Below are 25261 nucleotides of genomic sequence, written 5' to 3' on the forward strand. Positions count from 1 at the left end.
GTCCCACATTGGGCTCCACGCTGACAATGGAGCCTGCTGAAGGTTCTCCCTCTCTCTCTCTCTCTCTCTCTCTCTCTCTCCTTTCGCTGCCCTTCCCTCCCCCATTCTCTCTCTCTCATTTTGAATAAGAGCTTGAAGGAGGGCAGGAAAGGAAAGTAGGAGAAATCTCCACATAGGGCTATGGGGCATGAATTGAAAACATCCAGGAACTGATTGGATGTCGGAGTGAGCAGGAGCCATTGGCTGGTTTTCAATATGGGGGATCAGGATGATACTGTGGGGGAAGCCAGGAAAGGAAACCTATTTAGAGAGGGGATGAACTGAGCTTTGCACGTGGTTCTCTATTTTAGAAATACTTGTGGATGTCTGTGATGTGTAAGGAATTTTTCGGGGCTTGGGAATATACCAATGAATAATATATCACCCTAGGTCTTGAAACGTCTAGAGCAAATCACTAAAAGACAATACTGAGTTTAAAACACTCAGGGGCGCCTGGGTGGCTCCGTCGGTTAAGCGTCCGACTTCGGCTCAGGTCACGATCTCACGGTCCGTGAGTTCGAGCCCCGCATCGGGCTCTGGGCTGATGGCTCAGAGCCTGGAGCCTGCTTCCCATTCTGTGTCTCCCTCTCTCTCTGACCCTCCCCGTTCATGCTCTGTCTCTCTCTGTCTCAAAAATAAATAAACGTTAAAAAAAAATTTAAAAAAAAAATAAAAAATAAAAAATAAAAAATAAAACACTCAAGGGGTGCCTGGGTGGCTCAGTCGGTTAAGCGTCTGACTTTGGCTCAGGCCACGATCTCACAGTGCAGGAGTTCAAGCCCCACATCAGGCTCTGTGCTGACAGCTCAGAGCCTGGAGCCTGCCTCAGACAATCTGTCCTCCTCTCTCTGTTCCCCTCCCCCACCCATGCTCTCTCTCTTTCTCTCTCAAAAATAAATAAATGTTAAAATTTTTTTTTAAAACCACTCCTACGGGGACAATGAAGCACAAATTCTATTACAATATGGAACCTGACTTTGCAGTAAAGAATCATTCCATTAAAAATGTCTCTTGATAGGAAGGTCTATAAGCAGAGACCTATTTGGGTCTCTCTCACCTTCCTCAAGACAGGACTGAAGATAAAGAATCTTATTACCAAGACCACCCCCTTCCTTTGATACTCTGATCTGTTGCTTCTAATTATATCAACACCATTGTAAAGATAGGTGAATATCATCAGGATTCTCTCTCAGTATATTCCAACTAACATATTCAAGACTGGCTCTTGCTGCTAAAAAGTAGGGCAGATATAGGAAACTAAGAACAAGTTGCCCCAAGGCTGACCAAAATGGTCACAACAACCAAGAAGCACAACTTTGTCCGGCCAACCTCAATGACCCCAGAATGGACTGAGGCTCTCACCAAATGGCGAGCTGCTATGACAGAGAATCCTTGCACGAACACTTCGTATCATTCCTTTTCTTTATAAAAAATAGAGGCTCACAACATTCTTATTCAGAGGAAGCTACAAATGCTTCCTCGCAACACCTTGTCCCATTGATAAGAAATACGTCAATCCGTCAAGCATTTGCTGAGAGCCATCTTTGTCCGTGTTGGCAAGCAAGAGAGAAAAGTAAGTGGCGCGCATAGATCTACACACATCCATTATCTTCCACGTCGAGATCTGTTTGCAAAATGTTAGAAACTTGCGTCGGAAGCAAACACCGGTCCAATAATTCTTGAGTACACGTTTTAAGAAGTACGTGACTTGAGAAATTGCGGTGCTTCCCCTGGTTTCTCTGCCAGTTCCCAGCTGTGCAACAGATCAAAAGGTTGCTTCACGGGTACCTGGGGGGAGAGTACAGTGGCCTCCTTGATCCCTCTTCCCTGAGTAAGGCCCTATTTTTAAGTCTCTTTTCTTTTCTTTTTTTTTTTTTTCAACGTTTATTTATTTTTGGGACAGAGAGAGACAGAGCATGAACGGGGGAGGGGCAGAGAGAGAGGGAGACACAGAATCGGAAACAGGCTCCAGGCTCTGAGCCATCAGCCCAGAGCCTGACGCGGGGCTCGAACTCACGGACCGCGAGATCGTGACCTGGCTGAAGTCGGACGCTTAACCGACTGCGCCACCCAGGCGCCCCAGTCTCTTTTCTTTTCTAGTAAAAACTTACCTATTGTGTAGCCGCTCTATGAAGTAAGCCATTTAGGGGCACCTGGGTGGCTCAGTCATTTGAGTGTCTGACTTCGCCTCAGGTCGTGATGTCATGTTTCATGAGTTCAAACCGCACATCAGGCTCACTACGATCAGTGTGTCAGCGCAGAGCCCGCTTTGGATCCTCTGTCCCCCTTTCTCTGTCCCTCCCCCGGTCATGCTCTAGCTCTCTCTCTCTCAAAAATAAACAAAACATTAAAAAAAGAAGAAGAAGTAAGCTATTTAGCTGGCTGGCAGCTGGAACGACCTGACGAGGCTACCCGTGCCAACGTGCTAACAACTGATAAGATTTCTTTATTGGTTTCCTTTCACCTTCTTTGTGCTGTGCTAAGTAGTAAAGATTATGTTCCACCTATTATTAACCTAAAATTTCTTAGAATTACATAACATGTAATTTAAAACATATATATCTCATAAAAATATCACATAACTCTCTGTTGTAATGACTGTATTCACATAATTTATAACCTGTATGTCAGAAGACAGTGGTCAGTTTGTCACTGTGAAACCTGGTGCATATTATGTGCAATGTACCAACAAAACGACTCAGGAAAACTCAACTGACCCACAAACGTGAACCCATAAAGAGACAAGATACGTGTAAGCGAAACAGCGAACAGAGCAGCAAATTGACTAATGCTCAGGAGACTAGGGCTCAGCTGCACCGGGTTGCCTTCATATCTTCTGATGTTGTTTCTTCTTTGCTCTCTACAACAGGTGCTAGATGGTTCCCCCATTGAAGTGACCCTAGCCAAACCAGTGGACAAGGACAGTTACGTTAGGTACACCCGAGGCACGGGCGGAAGGGGCGCCATGCTGCAAGGAGACTACACCTACTCTTTGAGCCATGTTTACGATCCCACCACAACCTACCTTGGAGCTCCTGTCTTCTATGCCCCTCAGGCCTATACAGCAATTCCCAGCCTTCATTTCCCAGCCACTAAAGGACATCTTGGCAACAGGGCCATTATCCGAGCCCCTTCTGTTAGAGGTAATGCTCATCAGCTCTTGCCCTGGAATAACTCTACAATTTCAAATGATTTGTATTGCAATAGCCTTAGACAAATTGGATGGGTCCACCGGGAGAAAAGGACTGGAAAATTGTTCATGAAAAATCAAATATTATTATATCAATAGTTGTCCTCTCATAAAAATCTTTTTTCACATTACAACTGGTTATTGGAAAAACTTGGTCAGGACATAGCACAAAGGAGTCTAATGCATACATTTGGTCTTCGCATGGGTGCATAAAGTTTGTACAGATTAAATAGTTAGCTTCTCCCTTATCATTGGACCACCACCATATTGCAGTCATTTGTGACTCATTAGAAAACTTACAAATGAAAGCAAGGATGGGCCAATGAAAACCAGTTATGTCAAATAGCAAAAACACGTCAAGGCACATGTGCCTTTGAGGGCGACTCAGGGGCCTATTCGTATATAAATCAAATTATCATAAACATGTTCTAAGAGACACATGACATGCTTTCATTTGACCTCCTCCAGGATTATGTGCTATGCCTTCTAAAAAGCCACACTAGTGAGGAAATCAACTTATTTCTCCAGGATATGGGGAACTAAATAGTAAGGTCCAAATAGAAAAAAGACTGACTACTAAACGATAAATCTTTCCTGTGTAATCCTATAAGAGTTCCAAATGTTCAAGCAGTGTTCTGGGCTCAGTTCAAGCAAGATAGATGAAAAGGAAAGCATTTTTTTAAATTTCTAGTCAACTAGTTTGTCTCTGCCTAATGGGGTCCTTCAGAATGGTCCTGCTAGGATGTAGTTAATGCCAAAAGAATCCCAGTTCAGTCTTCCAAATATGAAACCATTCTGCGCAACTTGACAACAAACTGTGTATTTAAATCTCATCCTTGGGTTTTAGTTAGAAGCAAAGGGGCATGTCAGATTACTGTGGAAACTATCCTCTTACTGTGTTTTACTATTTTTCAGGAAAACTGAGTTGGCCATCCTAAGATCTCTAGTCTTCAACAGCCTTAAAATTTCCATAATCATCATAAAATCACTCTACCCAAGATTATAATGCTAAGGAAATCATCAGGTTTTCCTCCGGTATAATCTATCTATGTGGTGGCAAATTATGTCATTAAAATATTACGAATTTGTAATCTGAAATCATATTATTAAATAATGCATACGTTAAATATAAATTGGCAACCAGTTGTAATGTAGGAAAAAAACAAACTCCACTCCAAGGGAAAAAAATACCTTATAACAAGAAAGGAAATCAATGAATGAGATTCATGGATGAAGGGTAATCAATTTAATTTTTTTATCAACTTTATGCCATCAGTAGGAAATCAAAGTGGCAACACAACAAAACAAAAAATCAAAAGGAATCTATTAATGAAACTCAATGGGAATTTAAGCCTCACATTGACAGGCCATGAAACAGAAAATAGTGAACTTGAAAACTGTTTTCTCAATGTTCCATTTCCCGACTGATCACTGGGGACGGAACTGTTGGGGAAGCTAGAATTCATTTCTGATTTCCTGATCGAAGATAAAAATGCAACTCTTATTTTAATACATGTGGTCATAACACACTGGGATCTTGAAATAAATGCCTTCCCAACATTTATTAGCCTATAGAAAAATATCAACAAAAGGTTAACTGCAGACAGAAGTTGCAAAATTTTTCTCTGTACCAAAGTTTAAAAGTTGCTCGTGTACTTAGTGATGATAGCTTTGATAGGATTGCTTTCTTCCCCAGTCAAAAAGAAAACACAAAAACACACCTGTGGCAACCCCTACCTTTTGTTGAGTTTCATTACATCAGAATCCTAGAGTTTTCTGTGCATCGTCAGGGCGGTAATCAATGGGACTTGGGCTAACTTTTCCATTTCAGTAAGATTCAGGGTGATTTTCTGGTGGTTTGATTCAGTTTAATGCCTTCTTACATTCCTAGAAATTTACATGAATGTACCTGTAGGGGCTGCGGGAGTAAGAAGACTAGGTGGCCGTGGCTATTTGACCTACACAGGCCTGGGTCGTGGATACCAGGTCAAGGGAGACAAGAGAGAAGACAAACTCTACGACCTTTTACCTGGGATGGAGCTCACCCCAATGAATCCTGTCACTTTAAAACCCCAGGGAATTAAACTTGCTCCCCAGGTAGGTAATGTTATTCCAGAGATAGTTTCCTTAAGTTAGGCCAAAGACCTTCGTACACCTTTTGTCAAATGATTTGACTTGATCCCTACTTGGGCCACTGCTCGTTTTGTTTTGTTTACATAGATAAAGCGGCCAATCGACACAATGAGAGAATGCCCCGCCGTTGAGTGTCACTGTCCCATTTCACTCTTCTTCTTAAAAATGAAGTTTGACACCCTAAATAATCTGAACAACTGGAAAACGAAGATCCTACTAAGAATTATTAACCAATACCTTAAATGCAAATAAAGTGCAGCAAAGACCCTGACTCAAAATAAATGCCTATTGTGTGGGAGTAGGCTAATGGAGAGTATTCGTGACAGGGAATGAATAGACCACTCTTATGTGCCAATAAAGGACATCCTTTATTGGAAACACTGTGGGGTTCTTTAATGTTTGTTTATTTTTGAAACAGAGAGACAGAGAGAGAGAGAGAGAGAGAGAGAGAGAGAGAGACAGAGGTGAGTGGGAGAGGGGCAGGGAGAAAAGGAGACACAGAATCCAAAGCGGGCTCCAAGCTCTGAGCTATCAGCACAGAGCCCGATGCGGGCTCAAACCCACAAACCGTGAGATCGTGACCTGAGCCAAAGTTGGACACTTAACCTACTGAGCCACCCAGATGCCCCAGAAACACTATGTTTAAGAGATAAAAACCACGCTGCCGATGGTGATATCATTACCCATATTAACTATGAGATGCCATCACTCCTATCCAATTAAGTCTTCTACAATAATTATAGTTGGGCAGTGATTATGGGGAATTTTTAATGCTCTCATTCCACAGCTCCATGTTTCTGCTTGAGGCTGTGGTTTTTATTATTGGAAAATTAAAAGTTATAAAAGCTGTTCCAGTATGGAAAATGAATTAACAGGGGTAAAAATAAAACAAAACAGGATGTGTTAACCCTTAGCCCGTGGGTGTGCAGTACCTCTGATGGTCTCCCTGTAGAGACACTGGCTAAGGAACCAATAACCAGTTGTTCAGCGGTATAGTCTGTGGACCCTAAAGGAAACATTCCTACTCCAGGCCCAAAGGTATAAGCCCCCAAGTTAATGGAAGTAGGCCTTATGATTGCAAGCAAGTGGAAAACTTGGTTTTCTAACAGCTCATCCTGAGTACTATTTTTGCAGGATTGATGGTTGTCTTACACATCCACATTAGTTCATCTAAGGTTGCTGCCATCCTTACCCAGGCCATTAAAAATAAAGATGCCTATCAGAGTGGTAAACAGCAACCATTTGTTTATTCAAAAGCCATTTATTGGTCATGTATCACGCACCACTATTGTGTTAGGTGCTGGGGATGGAAAAGAGAATATAATACGGTCTTTGCCATCAAAACTCATATGGCAATCCAGTAAGAGACAGCTGACACATAAGCCAGTTAATTGTAATAAAATTAATTGTAATAAAATCATGATGAAGCCTTGCTCAGAAAACACTAAAGCTTGTCATCCAATCTATCTTGGGTTAAAATTTAAAATAAGGCACCTTATTAAAGAACTAAGATACTTGGAAATCTTTTAATAAAAAATAGTAATTGTTATAAATTCCATGTCATAGTGCTATGAGCTGTCATAGCGTGAGGGACAATCTCTCCTTCCTGTATTCAACCCAGATCAGAAGTTGGTCGTGGTTTATAGTAATATGTGAGGAACCATCTCTGGCAACTAACGAAAGTTCTTTAATTTGTCTCTGAATCTCTACAACTACAGCTTAGACACTGAAGGCTGTGCCAACCCAAACCAACAGAGTTGGAGCCTTAACAGTTCCACGGTGGAGTCACGAACGCCCACCAGGAGCAGAGAGACAAGGACTGTCCCGTACAGTCAGCAGTTGTAACCCCAGTAACTAGTAACCCATTAAACTTTTTACCTTGATTTTTACGAAAATGTAAAGTTAAAACCCTATGACAAACGACATGAAGTAGGAATATATTCTTAGGTTATTTTCTCTAAACCGCTGTAGACAGAAGGATTGAGGGTAATGAGGAAATCCAGCCACACAGTGCTGAAATGTCAGTTTTTCTTTAATGGAATAAATACATCCAACAAATCATAGAATTAAGCTATGGGTAAAAAAAAAAAGAAGAAGAAAAAGTTACGGCTAATGGAGTGAACTAAAAACATATTAGAATAAATGGCGTGAAAACGATTTTTGTGAATTAATGGAAGTAACATTTTAAATGGAGTTCAAGTTGAGTTCGTCTTAAAATTGCATGAGTCATTAAACCATGTGGTGTTTTATATTTTCTTACATTAGCTTCAACACTGAAGATTAGAGTTTAAAACCCTGAAAGCTGATGAAATAGTGCAAATACGACAATTGGAAGGAAAATCACTTTTTTTTTTGTTTTAACTCTCATAGATATTAGAAGAAATTTGTCAGAAAAATAACTGGGGACAACCGGTGTATCAGCTGCACTCGGCCATTGGACAAGATCAACGGCAACTATTCTTATATAAAATAACCATTCCTGCCCTGGCCAGCCAGAATCCTGCCATGTGCGTAACATCTCCAAATTCCTAATTTTCTAAGATTTTTAGAGTAAGAGTCTCCAGTAAATTGAGTGTATTTTGTCACTATCTTTTTTTGAAAATGTTTATTTATTTTGAGAGAGACAGAAGGTGTGCGTGAGCAGGAGACGGGCAGAAAGAGAGGGAGAGGGAGAGAGAGAGGGAGAGGGAGAGAGAGAATCCCAAGCAGGCTCCATGCGGTCAGCGCAGAGCCTGACACAGGGCTTGATCCCACGAACTGTGAGATCACGACCTGAGCCGACGTCAAGATTTGGACGCTGAACCCACTAGGCAATGCAGGTGCCCCTACGTTGTCACTATCTATATAAGCTAAATATTTCAGTCTACTGCCTACTCAATTTCCATTAAATGCAAACGTCCAGTCGTATAGGGGGATAGAGGTGCCAGCCTCTCAAAGTCCCCACGTTTCAAACAGACGATGAAGACTGCATAGCATCATCCACCAATGAGAAACTGCAGATGTAAAATGTAACAGAAATGAAAACTGTCGCCCGTCTTTTACCTGTGCAGCGTTCAGGCTGAACCATGGGAAATCACCACGTTGTACATCATGACACCGTGCGCGGTCACTTAAATTTTGGATCAAAGATCCTCTCTGGGAGTGGGTATCCCCGCCTCAAGCCCGAGTCTCTGCACGTTTTAGGAACTTTCCTGGTTCACGTGCGCAGTAGAACAGCCATGCGGTGCGTTAAGCGTGTGCCCCAGGAATCTCATATCCACCGCTGAGGTCCTGGGTCAGGTCACAAATCTCCCTGCACACACACACACACACACACACACACACACACATAAAGTCTTAAATGCAAGGAGAATGAAAACCACGCGCACAAAACCCCACTACCCGCTCATCTGCAAACACTAACAGCGACAGAGCTTTGCTCCCATCTCAGCCCTCAGCACCCCAAATTTAAATGCCTGCCCCGACTGGATATGTCTTGCAGCCACCCCTTCACGCCTCCGAAGCTAAGTGCCTACGTGGACGAAGCCAAGACCTATGCGGCAGAGCATACCCTCCACACCCTGGGCATCCCCACCGACGGGGCCGAGGCCCCCACCGCCCCCGCAGCCACCGCTGCTTTCCCAGGTATGGAAAATTGTGCCGGACACGGCAGCCCACCCAGCGTGTTTGGGAAACCCTCCCTTGGGACCACGGACCCTTAGCGCTCTTTATGACCCCCACCCACAAGAAATCTGACTTACACCATCTGTGACCAAAGACGCTCTCCAGGCGAGTGGACCATCCAGGTAGGACAGAGAGGAGTGAGGGGGGAGGGGGGAAGGAGTGGGGGCGAGGCTTGGCTCAGCTTGAGTAGCAGCGTGATCTCGAAAGAGCCAGCCTCTGCATCTGGTCGGCTTGGGTTTTCACTCTTAGTGAGAGAGGTTGGAACTGCCTATTAAGAGTTGATGTTCACTCGAACGCTCAGGGCACGCCAGGTTCTCACCTAAATGCTCCGCATGCTTTATGTTATATCAGTGACGCTCAGGACCCCGCAAGAGGTAGGTTGTGGCATAATGCCCATTGTGAACTGAAGGAACCAAGGACAGGGATGATGAAGTAATTTGGCCAAGGTCAACTGGCTTTTAAGGAGCCCTTGGAGTATCTGCACTTTTCTCATCTTCAACTCAACTTGACTTTCATTGCTTTGCTTTCTGGAAGAATCGTGTAGACCACGCATTTCTTAAGTTATTTTAAGTCAAAAACTCTGTGTGCAAGAGAGAGTCAGAGACAGATCCAGATCCTTTCAATATGTGGATAATCAGCCCTCATTTTATCTGCTCTATAATTTTGGTCTGGAGCGCACTGTTTGCTCAGAATAAAGCCTGTCTGTAGATCGACACGCCTCCAGGGTCACATTTAAAAGACTCTTCCCCATTTATTATGTACCTACAACCAATGCTAACAATTAAACAGTGAACCCTCTAGAGATTCAAAGACACCAGACGACAAATTTGTTCTGGAAATTTTTCCTTAACAGTTAGGTTGAGTAACTCCATTCAGTTTTAGCAAATAAAAGTTCATTTCTTTTGAAGAAATTGGTCATGAGTCACCGCATTGGCATGCCTCCCTTAAGACAAATTAAGAGATCTGACTGGACCCAGAAATAGGGCATTTCTGTCAACCCATGCATTCATTCGTATATTGCGCACGTACAGGCGTGAGAACTGTCTGTTGCTCACGAACGTAACACCTGGGCCCATTATGATTTTCTTTTGTTTCTCAAAAGTTGCGAATGTGTTTTCCATTCTGGCAAGCAAGGTTGCAACCGGTGAATGTGACCTCAATGCCAGCTTTGTTCTGTAGAACGTGGAGAAGATGCGTGGCGTGCCCCCACGAGGTTGCCAAGACCACAGCTGCCAATGCACAGGGCAGGTCCCCTGGGCTGCGCTGGGGCCATCAGGCCTGTGCTCGCTTCCCACACAACAGGGTGTTGACATGTCAGTCTCCTGGGGGTCCTGTGCCACGGCTTCTCGGTTCCGGGAGAAGGTTCAGCCCCTGTCTTGTGGACAGCTGCACCCCAAAGCCACTTAAATAATGTACTGTAAAAACAAATGAGCCACTGTCAGAATATTCCAGTTGCACATTGCAAAGGATTTGCTTTTACCTAAGAACGTTTGCTCTTGTCCTCACTTCTGTTTGCTCCCACAAGAAGTAAAAAATATTTAGGGCATGAGAGTTGTCTTGGGGACGCCTGAGAATCTGAGAGCCTCTCTTATAACTTTGCTGTGGAGTCAAGCAAAGAATAATGGGTCACAAGGGAAGAATCTGTTTAAATTCCAAATACTCTTGCACTTGGGAAATTAGCCAAGTTGAAGAAGACAATTCAAAATCCCTAAAATAGAATCTACACCACACACACGCACGCACACATGCACACGCTCTCTTCACACATGTGTATTTCTTACTCACTTATTTAGAAATACTATTTCCAAAGTCAGGGAAGAAATCGGTAACACATTTCTCATCTCGTTGGAAAACAGACCGAACTTCAGTCGTGCCTTAGTCAGCATTACTGGCCAAAGTGTTCAAGCCAAGGAGTGGATTTAATTTTTAAAAAAAAAACAGTCCAGCCAGTTTCCTGCCACCACTTCCTGAGAAGCCACCAGAAAGAAATCAATGTGTCTGGGGTTGGGATGACGGCCACGGCACATAAACCAAATGGGCTTTTTCTTTTTCTTTTCTTTTTTCTTTTCAGGTCCCTGTTTGTTGCTTAAGTCTATTTTTCCCTTTTTCTTGTCACCTGCACACTTTTTGGGTCGTCTCAGAAACGGTTTAATTTTGATCTAAAATGTTAACAGGGAAACATTGCTTTTAGGTAACAGCTGTTAGGCCCTTTTCTCTAAACGTGGATGTTAATCAGCCAGACGTGATATTAATGTGACTGCCCGTGATGGCCTCCTCAGCACTCAAACCCCTTAGTTGTCTGAGGGTGAGGACAAGCATCGTGGCCTCCAGACAGCTTGCTGGAGAGGCAAGATGATCTTTGCCCTTCACGGTCGGGTCTAAATGTAAACAGTCCATGTATTTGCTTTTACGGTGCTACGTAGAAATACACGAAAACGCTCAGTATTTTTTCTACCGGTCTACCTACTCCCTATACGTCCTTCTTGGGCAAAAGCAATGAGTTTTTAACATTTCACTCAGATGGGGGTGGGGGCACAAAATCAGACCCACAGAGCCCCCACTCCTCCAGCCCTGCCAACCTCTCAATCACCCCTCCTCCTTTGTAAATTCTGCGCCCCTCTGATAAAGACCCAAATCTCAAGTGTAATTAACTCAGCATCCTGTTAAGTTTCTGTTTCTCGGACTCGATCTCTGGTGTTTCCGATTCTGCAAGCATGAAGTGGATCGGGCACACATAGTTGACCTCGCTTCGAGGAACACTGTCCCCTAAGTCACTGAGTCTAGATATTATGTCTCCTGAGTTCCCTTTTTAATTTTTTTTTAATGTGGATTTGTGAGAGAGAGAGAGTGGGGGAGGGGCAGAGGGAAGGGGGACAGAGGATCCAAAGCAGGCTCTGGGCTGACAGCAGACAGCCTGGCGTGGGACTTGAGCTCACACACCGCGAGGTCAAGACCGGAGCCCAAGTCGGACGCGTAACCGACTGAGCCACCCGGGTGCCCCAGGAGTTCACTTTTTTAGAGGGACGTATTAAACTTTTGGCTTTAAGCGACGTCAGACTTTCATATCCCAAAAAGAAGACAGTTAACCAAAAGGGAGGACACCCGGATGCCTTTGCTGAAGCTCTCTCTGCCTCCTTCTCCAGGATACGCTGTCCCTAACGCAAGTGCACCTGTGTCCGCGGCCCAGCTCAAGCAAGCGGTGACCCTTGGACAAGACTTAGCAGCATATACGACGTATGAGGTCTACCCCACTTTTGCAGTGACTGCCCGAGGGGATGGATATGGAGCCTTCTGAAGATATCTTTCTTTTAACTTAAGAATAAGACACACACAACTCTATCCGGAAGAAATAAACCTCTCACTCAGTTTCCTTACGATCACAAGTAATACTTTTCCTAAAGCGATGCCTTGCCCGAGACTGGTTAGTGTATACTAATTGTAGAATCATGATAGGAGGCTGTATTCCCAGTGAAATCAAATGTCAAGCAGGCTTTTGTCTAACAGAAAGCTAAAGAACCATTGCCCCAACAGTCGTTTCTCCCAGGCTCCTGAGGGACCTGGTGACGGGTTTCTGAATCCTGACAGTGCAAAGAGAGACCTGTTAACCAGCAAGCATTCAGGGGTCAGCAGACCTGGGCCAGAAACAACAAAGAGAGCCATGTGAATTCCAGAGTCTTAACCTGGGCTCACAGCTGCTTCTGTGACACAGAGAGTCACAAACAGGCAGGGTGGGGGCGGGGGAGGGCGCTCTTTGAAAGGCGTTCACATTGCCTACCGCGTGGGGTATGTCCTCAGGCTGGGGTCCGTGAAAGACTGCCCAAGGTCTGATGGGGTCAGCATCACTTCCGTCCAAAAAGTGCCCCGGGTCAGTCTGTCCTAGGTCAGCATCTTCGTGGCCCCCTCGACCCCTGGGGACCTTGTGGAAGTCAGCGTGATGTGCTGCAGGTAACGATAAAATGAATCCGGGCCCACTGTTTACTAAACTCATCGGCCCGCACCTCTCCTTCCCTGGAACCCCCATCCTTGCCAATGGTCCCCCAACACAGTAATCACCCCAGCGTAAAAGGACTTCTCCTTGTAAACTTTTCGCTTGTTCACATTGATTTGTTTTCATATCTGTCTCACGTGGCTCGTGCCTAATACCATAAAAAGGCACATCAGATCTACCGATCATCACTTGTGATGCTTTTTCCTACTCAGCAAAGGGGCTGTGAAGTCTTTTCAAACAGAGGAGTGAAGATCCATTCTCATTTCTTTGGACTTTTTGCGGCATCCAGTCCACCGTCCGGCATTCAGAGACTGTTATACTGACGTGGGGTCAGCCTTGGACTGTCTCACCCACTCGCATGAAATCTGCCCAGAAATCCTCTACCTTTCCTCCCTTCTGTTTTCAACAAGTATCGGACAGCTTTCCCGTGTCTGAGCCCTTTGGTCTTGAACTCAGCACAGAAACCTTACACCCACCACTGCCGATTGATCAGAAGCTGATTCTTAGACACCCAGCCAGGGTGCTGTTTACCAAAATCCTCGAGGGCTTCAGGCCTCTCTCCAGGAACATCTTCTAGGGATACGGGTGCTACAAAAAACCAGGATGGAGGGAGCAGAAAGCTCTACTTTCTTGCCATACATGTAAATGACTGCGTCTGTATCAAAACAGAAATAACCCAGGTCTGAACTGCAAACACCTATCACTACTGTTTCAGTCTCATTAGTGGTTTAAGACCTACAGTACCAGAATTTCCATTTAAAAAAATCCTTTGGCCCTGGTAAAAATTCTACAGGACTCAAAGGAAGACATACACATGAAAACAGAACCATTGGTCAACTCTTGAATGGGATCCTGGGATCCAAAATCAGCCCAGATTCCAATCAAAATCAGCTAAATTCCAATAAGAGTTAAAAGTCCTTGTAACCTTTCAGTTCTGTTAATTCTAATCAGGTATCAAAGGCCTCAAGGCTAAGCTCACTCTGAAAGACCTGGTGCTTTCAACTTTACATTTTGATCCTCATATTCCCTAGGATAGTGGCTCCCAAACTTAACTGCACATCAGAAACACCCGGAAGGCTTTTCAGAATGCCTTTACCAAGATGGCGCCTCATATGGATTACATTAGAACACCACGGGGCGATATTCTCGGTACTTTTTAAAAATCTCGGGTGATTTCAATGTGCAACTAACTTTGGGAATGGCCATAATCTTTCCATTTCAACCCTGTCTTCAACCCTTAATGTCTTCCTTTTTTATTTCTTTTTCATTAAATAGAAAAATGCAAGAAAAATTTCTCTAAATAGCCAAATCGTATTTTTACACATATTCGTCTCATAAAAAGTACAAATTTGAATATAATTCATACTGGCTTCAAACTAACTTTTGGACCAAACTAGTTTTAAAAACGAGGAAGTGAAAAATTCCTCCACAAGCAATTTTGAGGTCCAAATCTACATTCCTGGACAGACCTGCTTTTATACTCAAAAAGAGTAATTACATTGAGGCAGGCAAATTCCCACTGAGTCCAAAAAAGCATTCCAAACTCCAAGAGCAAAAGTTTTAATGTTCTTTAAAATCTCTGGAAATAGAAAAGATTCCTTCTACATGTCTCGTCAATGCAAAATAGAAGGTTTCATCCAGAGGAGTTTTAAATTTAATCAAAATGAACAGTTAGTTAACCACAGGAATCTTTTTATGAGAAAAATCATTATTCTGGGTGAAATCATAATGAGTTTTTTAATGGCTAAGAAGAGAAGCCTAAACATACAAAAATAGCAAAGTATCGAGAATTGCCACTTGAACACCAAGGAAACACAGGTATTCGTACATTTACCTCGTAAGGATGGATTGTATTCAAGCGAGTAACTACGGTTTTACTTTTTGCTGAACTTTTACTTCATTCTAGTAAAATCGAGAGAATACTTTGAATTCCATTAGAACCTATTCATAGAAAGTATCAATGTGTATGTGCCATATGTATCGACTTTGCCCGAATTGAGTCGTGTAGAACAGCTCCAGCTATAATGAGTTTGGAACTTTAAAAAAATGAGATGTTTAAAAATCAAGTGTGGGACCACAGGTTTACTTCACATGATGTTGATGTTTTTGGACGTCAGAAATTAGCACCTGTTTAATACCTATTGTACCTTGTGCATCAAATCTATTTTTTGTTACTTCTTGCTTTCTTATTTCCTAGAAAAGACTCTTCACAGAAGAAACTAACATGAGTAAACCAACCAAATGATAACAGAGTACCGAACCAATCATTTAGGAGCATCTAGTAAATTAGAATTGAGTTTCTAAGTTTTGGCACTTAATAGCTTAGTGAAAATTAAAATTAACCACCGTTACTCACGAGAAATGGTACAGTAGTGAGATCAGATATCTATTCTCTTACCCAAGTGCTGCTTATTCTCCAATTGCTATATTTCTCTCCCACCCCATTACTGTAACTAGAAGACCATCTTTACCTGTAGCAAGATACAGTTTCCCTACATAGCCAGTTCTTGCCTCCCACCTGTGCCCAAACCTGGTATCATGCCAGACCACACTGTGTTGCCGTAAAAGCACCCAAAATGCTGCTAGAAAGCTACCTCGTGTTAAAAAAAAAACATTGACTTCAAAAAATATCTAACAAACCACAGGTCCTGGACTTTTTAATGGTGAATGGAGATCAAATTATAGCTATGTATTAATAGCTATGTAATTTAATAGCTATTATGGCTGTGTAATCATTATGCAGGAAATTAGGTTTAGTTTTACTTGAAAGTTTTTGTAAACACAACCTCCCATTCACCTTGATTAGCTTTTCATAAATATTGCCTCAACGTAATTTTTGATTTATGTCCATTTTCACAATATGTTTTAAATGACTGTTTTCTAGTTCTGCCTTGGACAACTGGGTCACAGTTTGAATCCATGGGGACAGGGAGATTCTCCAGGGTGGCTTTTCAAGAAGAAGAGTCAGTAAAGACAGTATTTGGAGTAAATTGTTTTTGTATCCAAAGGTACAAAGTTTGATAAAATATAGTAATGTTGCGTAGCTCCAGGACCAGCCAAGATTTCCCCCAAATAACTTACAACTAATAGTGAGCAGTGTGCCCCAGGGTTCACACAAGGCCATGGTCATTCATCACCTCCTTGACTTCATTCGTACAGAAATACCCAGGAGACGAAACAACTTATATCTTTTTACATCTTGAGGATACATTTTTACCTATATATAAATACCTCTGTCCAAGACAAAACCGAGCTTCAAGTATGACACTTACAGTGAACTTTGTGGTAAATACTTTTACAAGAAAACATTAACGGCAAAATTTGGGAGTTTCAATGTACTTCTTGGAAGACAGAGAAACTAGGGACCCAATATTCCTACCTGACATGGAACAGTTACCTACTGCTTTTTGTTGAACTGATCACCAAATATGATGTTGAAATTCTACTTCATTCTAGTGACGTCTTGAAAATGCTTCAAGCTTTATAAGAACATAGTTATAGAAAATGTCATGTATCCACCAGGATCGATGTTTGCCTTTGCCAATGTTAGGACAAAGCCAAGCATGTCCTGCTCTAATGAGTAAAACCATCAGAGAATTGAGACTTTCTGACCTCCATGCCAGATCGCTTTGCTTATGGAGTAGAACATACAAAAACTTTTCTCAACAGAAAATTCATACAGAATATTCTACCGAATTCTACAGAAAATTCTACAGAGAATGTCCATTTTACAAGCCAGGTTTTTCTTACAATATTTCTACAGGAAGTAGAATGTGTGAGTTTAATAGGGAGAACAGTGCCTACCTTGAACACATACACTCACTGATGGTAGAATGTGAACTTCAGGCACTTTCAGATCACCTCGGTTTTGTAGAAAAGAGAAAAAGAAAGCCTTATACTTCAGCTAATAGTGAAAAGAAACTGGTAAACAATCTGGAAGTGAAAAATAATTCACTCATTTGCCTGGAAACCAGAAGCCCCCATTCATTCGAACATGCCTGGAATGAGATCTAGAACCCTTCTACACCTCCTTCCTCCCACTGTTCTCCCGTTTGGGGAGAGAAATCAAGAAGAATACTCCTTGCGTTCTCCTTACTTTGTCTAAGGGAAGGGGAGGTGCCAAGAAACAGCACTTTAAAGAAAATAAGCTGCCTTCAGAGACTTCTTGGAGACTGAAGAACATCAACCCCACTCGGGGTTCACTATGTCCCTCTGGGATGACAGTATGTTCTGTTTGCCGGGACCGCCCTGTTTATCAATATTAACAATAACCCTTCAGACTCACAAATGTGTCCCAGTTTAGACAACAAATTATACAGTGACCTCATCTTGCTGGCTCCTTTTCTTCTCTTGTCGTTCCTTTTTTTTTTTTTTTTTTAATCTTATAGAATTGGCTTTATCCTCTCCAGAACAGGTGCACGTTAAAGGAAAATGCCCAACTGGCTTCTTTCTGACGGAGGTAGGAGCAGAGAGAAAGCGAGAGAAACGTGTCGTCCTCTCATTTATGATTACCCTCAATCCACTCCCCACCCAGTGACCCCACCACCAACCCCTTTCTGGTCCTGGTCGTCTTCCCCAAGCCCCTGGGCTCTGGGTCCTGGGCTCTGCCACTGGGGCCAGATGGGACAGGGAACAAGATGAAAGGTAGGGCATTGGGAGGGTTTTGGAGGATTTGGCAGTCCCTTTCTTCCTTAAACCAACCTCCTTATGCTGCAAACCAGGAAGGGCTTCCAACGTCAGCCTTCCTCGTTAAAGGCACACTGCTTTTTCCCTTCTGTGTTTTACAGATTTGCTCAAATATCTGCCTCTCACGTCGACATTACTGTTGCTCATGAACTATCCTCATATAATCTCATATAAAGTGTTGAATATTTCTTAATGGAGAAGAATATTGACAGATACTTTCCTTTTTATAGAACTTCCTTTTACTCTCTCATTATTTTCTTCGCTGATAGTAAGAATTAAACAAATTGTAATCTCTATTGCTATAAACCAGAGGCCTCTATTTCATAGAATGGATGATTCGTCTGTATTTATTACGCACCTTCTCCTCTGCCGGAAACTATGAACGGGTGTGTGTGTATTTCCACAGCACAGTACACGGTCCCGTGACGCATCCTCTGCATTTTCACAGACTGAGTGTAATTGCACTGAAGTTCACCAGTTCGTAGCTTTTTTCACTTAGTCGGAATCCCCCAAATTAAATCAACCCTGTTCTCAATTTTAAGTTTCAGCCATTAGTGTCAAATACAAGGTGGGTGCTGTAAGCCTTGGCAAAGATGACTTTCACCCTTGACCTGTTATTATTGCGATTTAAGTAAAATGAGTTTTCAAAGATCTTTCCCGGGAGAAATAGCAAAGATAGTGCAAAAAACAAGAGGAAACAATCTTCGTTAGCAGTGCAGATTTAAAACAGACGTCAGCAAGGGCACCTGGCTATCTTAGTCAGTGAAACACATGATTCTTAATCTCAGGGTTGTGAGTTCAAGCCCCACTTTGGGTGTAGAAATTACTTAAAAATAGGATCTTAAAAAAAAAACAAAAACAGAAGAGTTCTAGTTGCTGTACATCCTCACCAGCACATGACACAGGCAGTTTTATAAAACACAAAATAAAACAAAAACACATGCTTTGAAACGTGGAATTGCCAAGTTCACCCACTGATTTCTGATGTTAAAGAACAGGTAGCCAGACTTTGTTATTCACTTGAAAACAGTTTGTTATTAACTATTTCTGGATTCTAAACATACTCGTGTTTAGACCATTCAAAAACCTTTTGAACAAGCCTGAGCTATACCTATATGGTTTGCAAGAGATGATTTGCAATGCAGGATACATGCTCTTTCAAACGGCAATTTTATTTTGAAATTTGGCACTTTTTCCCGTAATTTCTAAGAGATTTGGGGGATCTTGGGACAAGAGCTGCAGATGAGTCTCTTTACATCAATCCATCATTATCACTGGTTTAAATATTTAGTGCAATTATTGGTATTGTTGTTTCTCTTCCTTCCCAAGTCCTTGCTTTCTCATTTCTCTGACTGCATTACAGCCAGACATCGTTACCTCCTCCCCACAAAGAGAATGCCGTCAGCAAACTGTGTTTCTAGTTTCCAGGTGTTACGCAATCTCTTGCTTCCTTTCCTTTTTGGTACTATCGACCTGATTTATGTGACGTTAGTTAGCTGAGGTACCAAAGAAAAGGAGAAACAGAAACAGTATTAAAGAATGTGCATAGGGGCGCCTGGGTGGCGCAGTCGGTTAAGCGTCCGACTTCAGCCAGGTCACGGTCTCGCGGTCCGCGAGTTCCAGCCCCGCGTCGGGCTCTGGGCTGATGGCTCGGAGCCTGGAGCCTGTTTCCGATTCTGTGTCTCCCTCTCTCTCTGCCCCTCCCCCGTTCATGCTCTGTCTCTCTCTGTCCCAAAAATAAATAAACGTTGAAAAAAAAAAATTTAAAGAATGTGCATAGAGCGCTTGTTTTTGTACTTGGAGTACCATATCCTATAGGACCCGGGTCTATCTGAATATACTAAATAAAATGACAACATCCATTCATCAGGACAGTGATCATTGGCTTCGAAGATGTAAATGCAACGGAGCCGGTGCCTTACAATCGTGAATGACAGGAACTAAGAAGTAACGCAGTATTGTGATGACTAGTGTACCTTCAAGATGACAAGATGATTTCGATTGAATTTTCATGTAACCTCATAAAGTTTTAATAAGTACCAGCCTGAGTCGCCGATTTATTTTCTCTTTCCTGAAAACTACAGCTTTACTCTTCTTGAGTCAATACCTAAACAGTAATGACCTATAAAGGCAGGTATCCTTTTGGTGATTTCCTTACATTTGCATCCCTGATAAAAGTTCCCTCTGCTGCATCTTCTGAGGGTAAAGGGAACTCTCAACAATTAAGTGCATTACTTTCCGATCAATAAAGAAAACAAGAGAAATACCCAGAAACTACAAATGATAAGAAAACGTGACTCCAGAAAGGTCAGTGGGCTCTGAGGTCGACATTTGCCCTGGGGGCAGGTGCTGATCCCTAATGGAAAAGAACAGAGGTCACAAACTATCCTTCAAAGGCCAGATCCAGCTACCTGGTTTTTTTGTTGTTGTTGTTGGTCCTTGAGCTAAGAACAGTTGTTATCTTTTTAAAGGACTGAGCCAAGACATTTTTTACACTTTAAAAGGTTGCTTAAATATAAAGGGAAAATCTGTGACAAGACCCTAGGTGGCCCACTGAGCCTAAAATAGTTACCATCTGTCCCTTTACGACAAGTTTGCCAACCCTGCCCTAAGCCAACACCGCGTATTTTGACTTTTGTTACAGGTAGCACCCCGCTTCTACGTACTAAATTCCAAATTAGCTGGGACTGGGTTTGGCTGCCAGTGACAGTATCCAAAATGGCAGCGGTTTAAATAAGGCAACAACTTGTTGTCACTGGCCCCAAAAGTCCCAAAAGTAGTACAAAGCTGGCAGAAGGCTTCACAGGGTTACGAACAGAAAGTCTTTCTTCTTGTCCCCTTACTTGTAGGATCTCCATCTCACGGTCTAAGATGATGGCACGTACATCCCGGTAGAAGGAAAGAAGAAGATAGAAACAAGGAGGGGAAAGGACAGCTGAGCAGCTTTCCCTTAAGGAGATGCACTGGAAGTTGCCACGCTTCACGCTGGGCATCCCATTGGGCAGAGCTTACATCCCATTGGGCAGAGCTTAGGCACATGAGAGGATGTGAAATGTAGTCCTTATCTGGGCCACCATAAAGAGGTATTTTGCTATGAAAGAATGGAAGGATGAACGCTGAGGAGAACCAACAGAGCTTGCCACAAGTATTTGCAACACAGGAAAGGTGTGAGGGTGAAACGAAGTATGGCACATGAGATCATCTGGCCCTGGGCTTGGAACCCCTCCCTTCCCAAACGAAAGGGGAACTGTTCGTTTAGCTCAGAGTTTCTCGAAGTCTCGTAACCCGTTGAAGGTACATCTGTGGTGGGGATGGTTCCACGGGTCCCATCTTCACACCATTGTATAATCTTCTGTAAAGACAGGCCGGAGCTGGCCGTGACTGCCTCTGATGACTAGAATGCGGGACATCTCTTCTAAGATCAGGTTGTAACAGATGATGCTCCCCATCTCACTGGCCTCTCTCTGGGTCTCGCTCGCTCACTCTGGTGAAGCCAGCTGCCACGCCAGGAGCCGTGCTATGGAAAGGGCCGTGGGGCAGGGAACTGGAGGCAGCCTGCAGCCAACAGGCTGTGAACCAAGGGCTGCCCACAACTGCATGACTGGGCTTTGGAAGCAGGTCCTGCCTCAGTGGAGCCTTGACGGACCACACCTGGGCCTAGCATAGCTATCACGGACGAGGAGAGAGTCTCGAAGCCCAGCACCGAGCTACGTTACACCCAGATGTCCACCCCACAGGAGTCATGAGATAATAAATGTATTTTAAATTTGCTAAGCTTCAGGGTAATCTGCTGTGAACAGCAGATAACGGCTACAACAGCAAAAAAGCTATAAAGTTACAGCAAATGCCAATGTGTTTATCAGCAGAGTCACCGAGGCTCTTATGCAAAGTCAGAGGAACCAACCCAATTTTTTTAAGTTTTTATTTTCATTCCAGTTAGTTAAGATACAGTGTTAGACTAGTTTCAGGTGTATAATAGAGTCGTTCAACGTTGGCATGCATCACCCTGCGAAACCAACCCAATTTTTGAGCTTATGAATAACTTGCTGTTGTCAGTATGCAGGAGCATATGCTCGATGCTGAGGAGAATAAAAGCTAAGGAAGTTGTACATGCCTTGCAGGAGGTGCTCACAAATGCTGATGGGGTGGGAAGAAGAAAGGAAGGGAGGGAGGGATGAAGCGAGAGAGTGAAGGACCCAAGGAAGCAGAAGAGAAGGGAGGGAGGGAAGGAGGGAGAGAGGAAATGAAGAAGGGGAAGGGAAGGCATGGAAAGAGAAGGAAAGATATCAACTTACTTTTATTCTCACTGTATTTTCCTCTTTCCTCAGCAAGCCCATCTATCACTGCTTCAATGAAAGTATCTGGCCAAACATCAAACGGAGTCCACACAAGGCTTTCTGGCTCTGGTCTTCCAAATGCCTTAGCAATTCAAAGAATTTACAGGGTTTGGGGAGGAAGCGAAAGACCGGGAGAAAGTGATTTATGGTAGAGACAGAGTACCGTGGAAAAGCGAGGGGAAGAAGGCATGCTCTCATCCCCCAAATAGAATGCGGACAAGGAGAGAGAGAAGAAAGAGATCTGAAAAACTAAGAACGTAGGGAATCTGGATTCATCCCCACTACTCTGTAGGACACCAATGATTGTTGCACAATGGAAGGACGAATGTGGGCGAGTTTTTGCTTGTACCTGCCCCCCCGGAGATGGGAGCTCAGGAAAAAATCAAGTTAGGTTACAGAAAAATAATTTTTTTTCTTTCATGCTTGCGTTTGTGTACTGAGACCTGCTGCTCTGCCGTTCAGGGTCCAGTTCCACATAGTCCCAATTGTTCTTTTTAATCCCATGCGAACTTGCAGAATGGCTAAGAGCACGGGCTTTGGAGCCAGTCAAAATGGAGTCTGCTCTGCCAACTACCAACTGTTGGGCACATGGGAAAAACTTAATCCACTTGATTCTCTTTCCTCATCCATTAAAGAGAAGCTACAATATCTCTTTCATAGGGTTATGATACGGATTTTTTGAGATAATGTACATTAGGATACTCATCACAGTGTTTGACATGGTAAGAACCAAATAAATAGAAGTCATTACCATTACAAAACTCTACACATAGGACATAGGATTCTGATGGAAATGTCTGGGTTCCCTTCTCTAAGGAACAAGTAAAAATCAGGCTCACAGACTTCTGGTGCTGTACAAACAAGCAATCCAACTGCAGTTGATTTCTCCCACTGATGAAAATAGAAAATTCTAGCAGGCAGCTTGAGGTGAAAAGTCAAAACTTGAAGATCGATCCATAATGATAGTGAGCTTTCCTGGTGGGGTTTTTTTTTTCCTCCTTTATCTCTTAGGACTTAACCTCAGGGTAATGAAATTTTACAAGTATGAACACTAAAACATCCAAGAGAAATCTCCTTTTCTGACCAGAGGCCCAAGAAAGGAAGAACCCAGCAGGGCGGGGGAGGGTGGAGGACTGTCTTTATTTTTTCCTTTTTTAGCCTCCTTTTCTCCCTCCCTGTCTTGCCCACCCCTGACCTCCTTGCAAGGGGGCAGCGGCGGTGGCAACAGCAGCACAGAGACCCCAGAGAAGATTCTAGTATCCGGGCAGAGGAGGAAGAGTGTGGAAAGAATCCTCATTTTCACTCTTTTCCCTTGCCACTTCACCCAGAGAGCAGACCCAGCCACGCAGAGCTGCATGAGAACACAGGAAGACAGAACTCTGAGAGAAACACATCCTGTTAGCCAAAGAGACGAGGCAAAGGAGTCCCAGGAGACAGAACATAAGAGAAATCTCAGAAAGTAGGGCGGGGAAGGGAAATTGCTAAATGTGTGTATTAATGGACATAAATTCCACTTTCACCCCAGGCTACACGTACTCAGAAAACAACAACAACAACAACAACAACAACAACAAAACTCAAAAAGACATGTTAAAGATCATGGCCAGGAATAAAGAAGTCTATTTCCTAATGATAAAGGAGCTAATTTGAAGAAGACAGAACAATCTTAAATGTTTGTACACTTAATAATAGAACTTCAAAATACATGAAGCAAAAACTGAGGGAATTAAAAGGAGAATAAAAAAAATGCCTGATTATGGCTGGAGATTGGAATGCTATTCTCAATAATTTATGAAGCAAAGATTCCTTTCAAATGTACAAAGAATATTTACCAAGATAGACCTTATTTGGGGCCGTAAAAGAAATCTCAGAGAACTTAAAAGAATCCTAGCCATACAGAGTATATTCTGATCACAATAGAATCAAACTGAAAACCAGTAACAGAAAGACTATCTGGAAAAGGGTGCCTGGTTGGCTCAGTCAAAGAAAAAATTTAGAACATATGTTGAACTGAACATAAAGGAAAACTCAGTATATCAAAATATCCGGGATACCACAAAGGAGTACTTATAGCACTAAATATATATATTAGAAAGAAAGTCTTAAATCTTTTTTTAATATAGAAAAAGAGAGCAAATGAAAACATGCAGAAGAAAAGAAATAATAAAGATGAGCATGAAAATCAATGAAATAAAACCCAGGAAAACAACAAAGAAAATCAATGAAACCAAAAGTTATTTCTTTGATAAATCAAAGATTAGTAAGATTAGTAAGCCTCGAGCCAAACTGATCAGAAAGAGGAGAAAAGACAACAAGTTACTAATACACCACACATTCTATAGATATTAAAAAGATAACAAAGGAAAATTATGAACAAATATATTAAAAGAAATTGAGCAGTTTACAAAATGGGTAAGTTCCTTGAAAGACACAAATTGCCAAAGTCTAATCAAGAAGAAATAGATAGCATGAATAGTCCAATGGCTTTTAAACAAATTAAGCTTGTAGATAAAAACATCCCCACAAAGAAAACATCATGTCTCAATGGCTATACTGATGAATTCTGCCAGATATTTAAGGAAGAAATATCAATTCTATATAAACTCGTCTAGAAAATTGAAAAGGAAGGAATATTTTTAGACAAAGAAACTTTAAAACCTTATGCTCATGGGGCGCCTGGGTGGCTCAGTTAGTGAAACGTCTGACTTTGGCTCAGGTCATGATCTCACACTCTGCGAGTTCAAGCCCTACATCAGGCTCTGTGCTGACAGCTTAGAACCTGGAGCCTGCTTCAAGTTCTGTGTCTCCCTCTCTCTCAGCTCTTCTCCTGCGTGTGCTCTGGCTCTGTCTCAAAAATAAGTCAACATTAAAAACTAAAAATATTTCTGGCAATAAATAAATTAATAAGGGAAAATTTTTGGGACCCTAGGATAAGCAAATATTTCTTAGATACAATACCAAGAGCATAGTCCATAAAAGAACAAATTGATAAATTGAATCTCAAAATCAAAAACTTCTGGTCTACAAGAGAAGGTGAAATAAGACACACACGAGGAGAAAACCTTTGCAAAGCAGGTATCTTACAAAGGACATGTGTCCAGAATATGTAAAGAATTCTCAAAACTTAACACAAAGAAAACAATCCGATAAAAAATAAGCAAAAGACGTTAATGGACACTTGACCGAAGCATGTACAGATGGCAAATAAACACATGTAAAAATACT

At 42.5% G+C, this 25261-nt stretch overlaps 1 protein-coding gene across 3 annotated transcripts in view; it reads left to right on the forward strand.

The window, feature by feature from the left end:
* Positions 1 to 12399, forward strand: part of A1CF (APOBEC1 complementation factor) — a 77150-nt gene extending 64751 nt beyond the window's left edge. For 2 of the 3 annotated variants that reach the window (XM_019814212.3, XM_045039859.1), the window contains exons 8-12: positions 2909 to 3182; positions 5121 to 5326; positions 7733 to 7869; positions 8844 to 8986; positions 12169 to 12399. In XM_019814212.3, the coding sequence (XP_019669771.2) occupies positions 2909 to 3182; positions 5121 to 5326; positions 7733 to 7869; positions 8844 to 8986; positions 12169 to 12320 (912 nt within the window). In that variant the 3' untranslated portion in view covers positions 12321 to 12399. The remainder of the gene's footprint in view (positions 1 to 2908; positions 3183 to 5120; positions 5327 to 7732; positions 7870 to 8843; positions 8987 to 12168) is intronic. The other variant, XM_006937714.3, reaches the window with a different exon arrangement.
* Positions 12400 to 25261: the final 12862 nt, after the last annotated feature.

Source organism: Felis catus, chromosome D2 (genome assembly GCF_018350175.1).
Source record: "Felis catus isolate Fca126 chromosome D2, F.catus_Fca126_mat1.0, whole genome shotgun sequence".
Taxonomy (NCBI): domain Eukaryota; kingdom Metazoa; phylum Chordata; class Mammalia; order Carnivora; family Felidae; genus Felis; species Felis catus.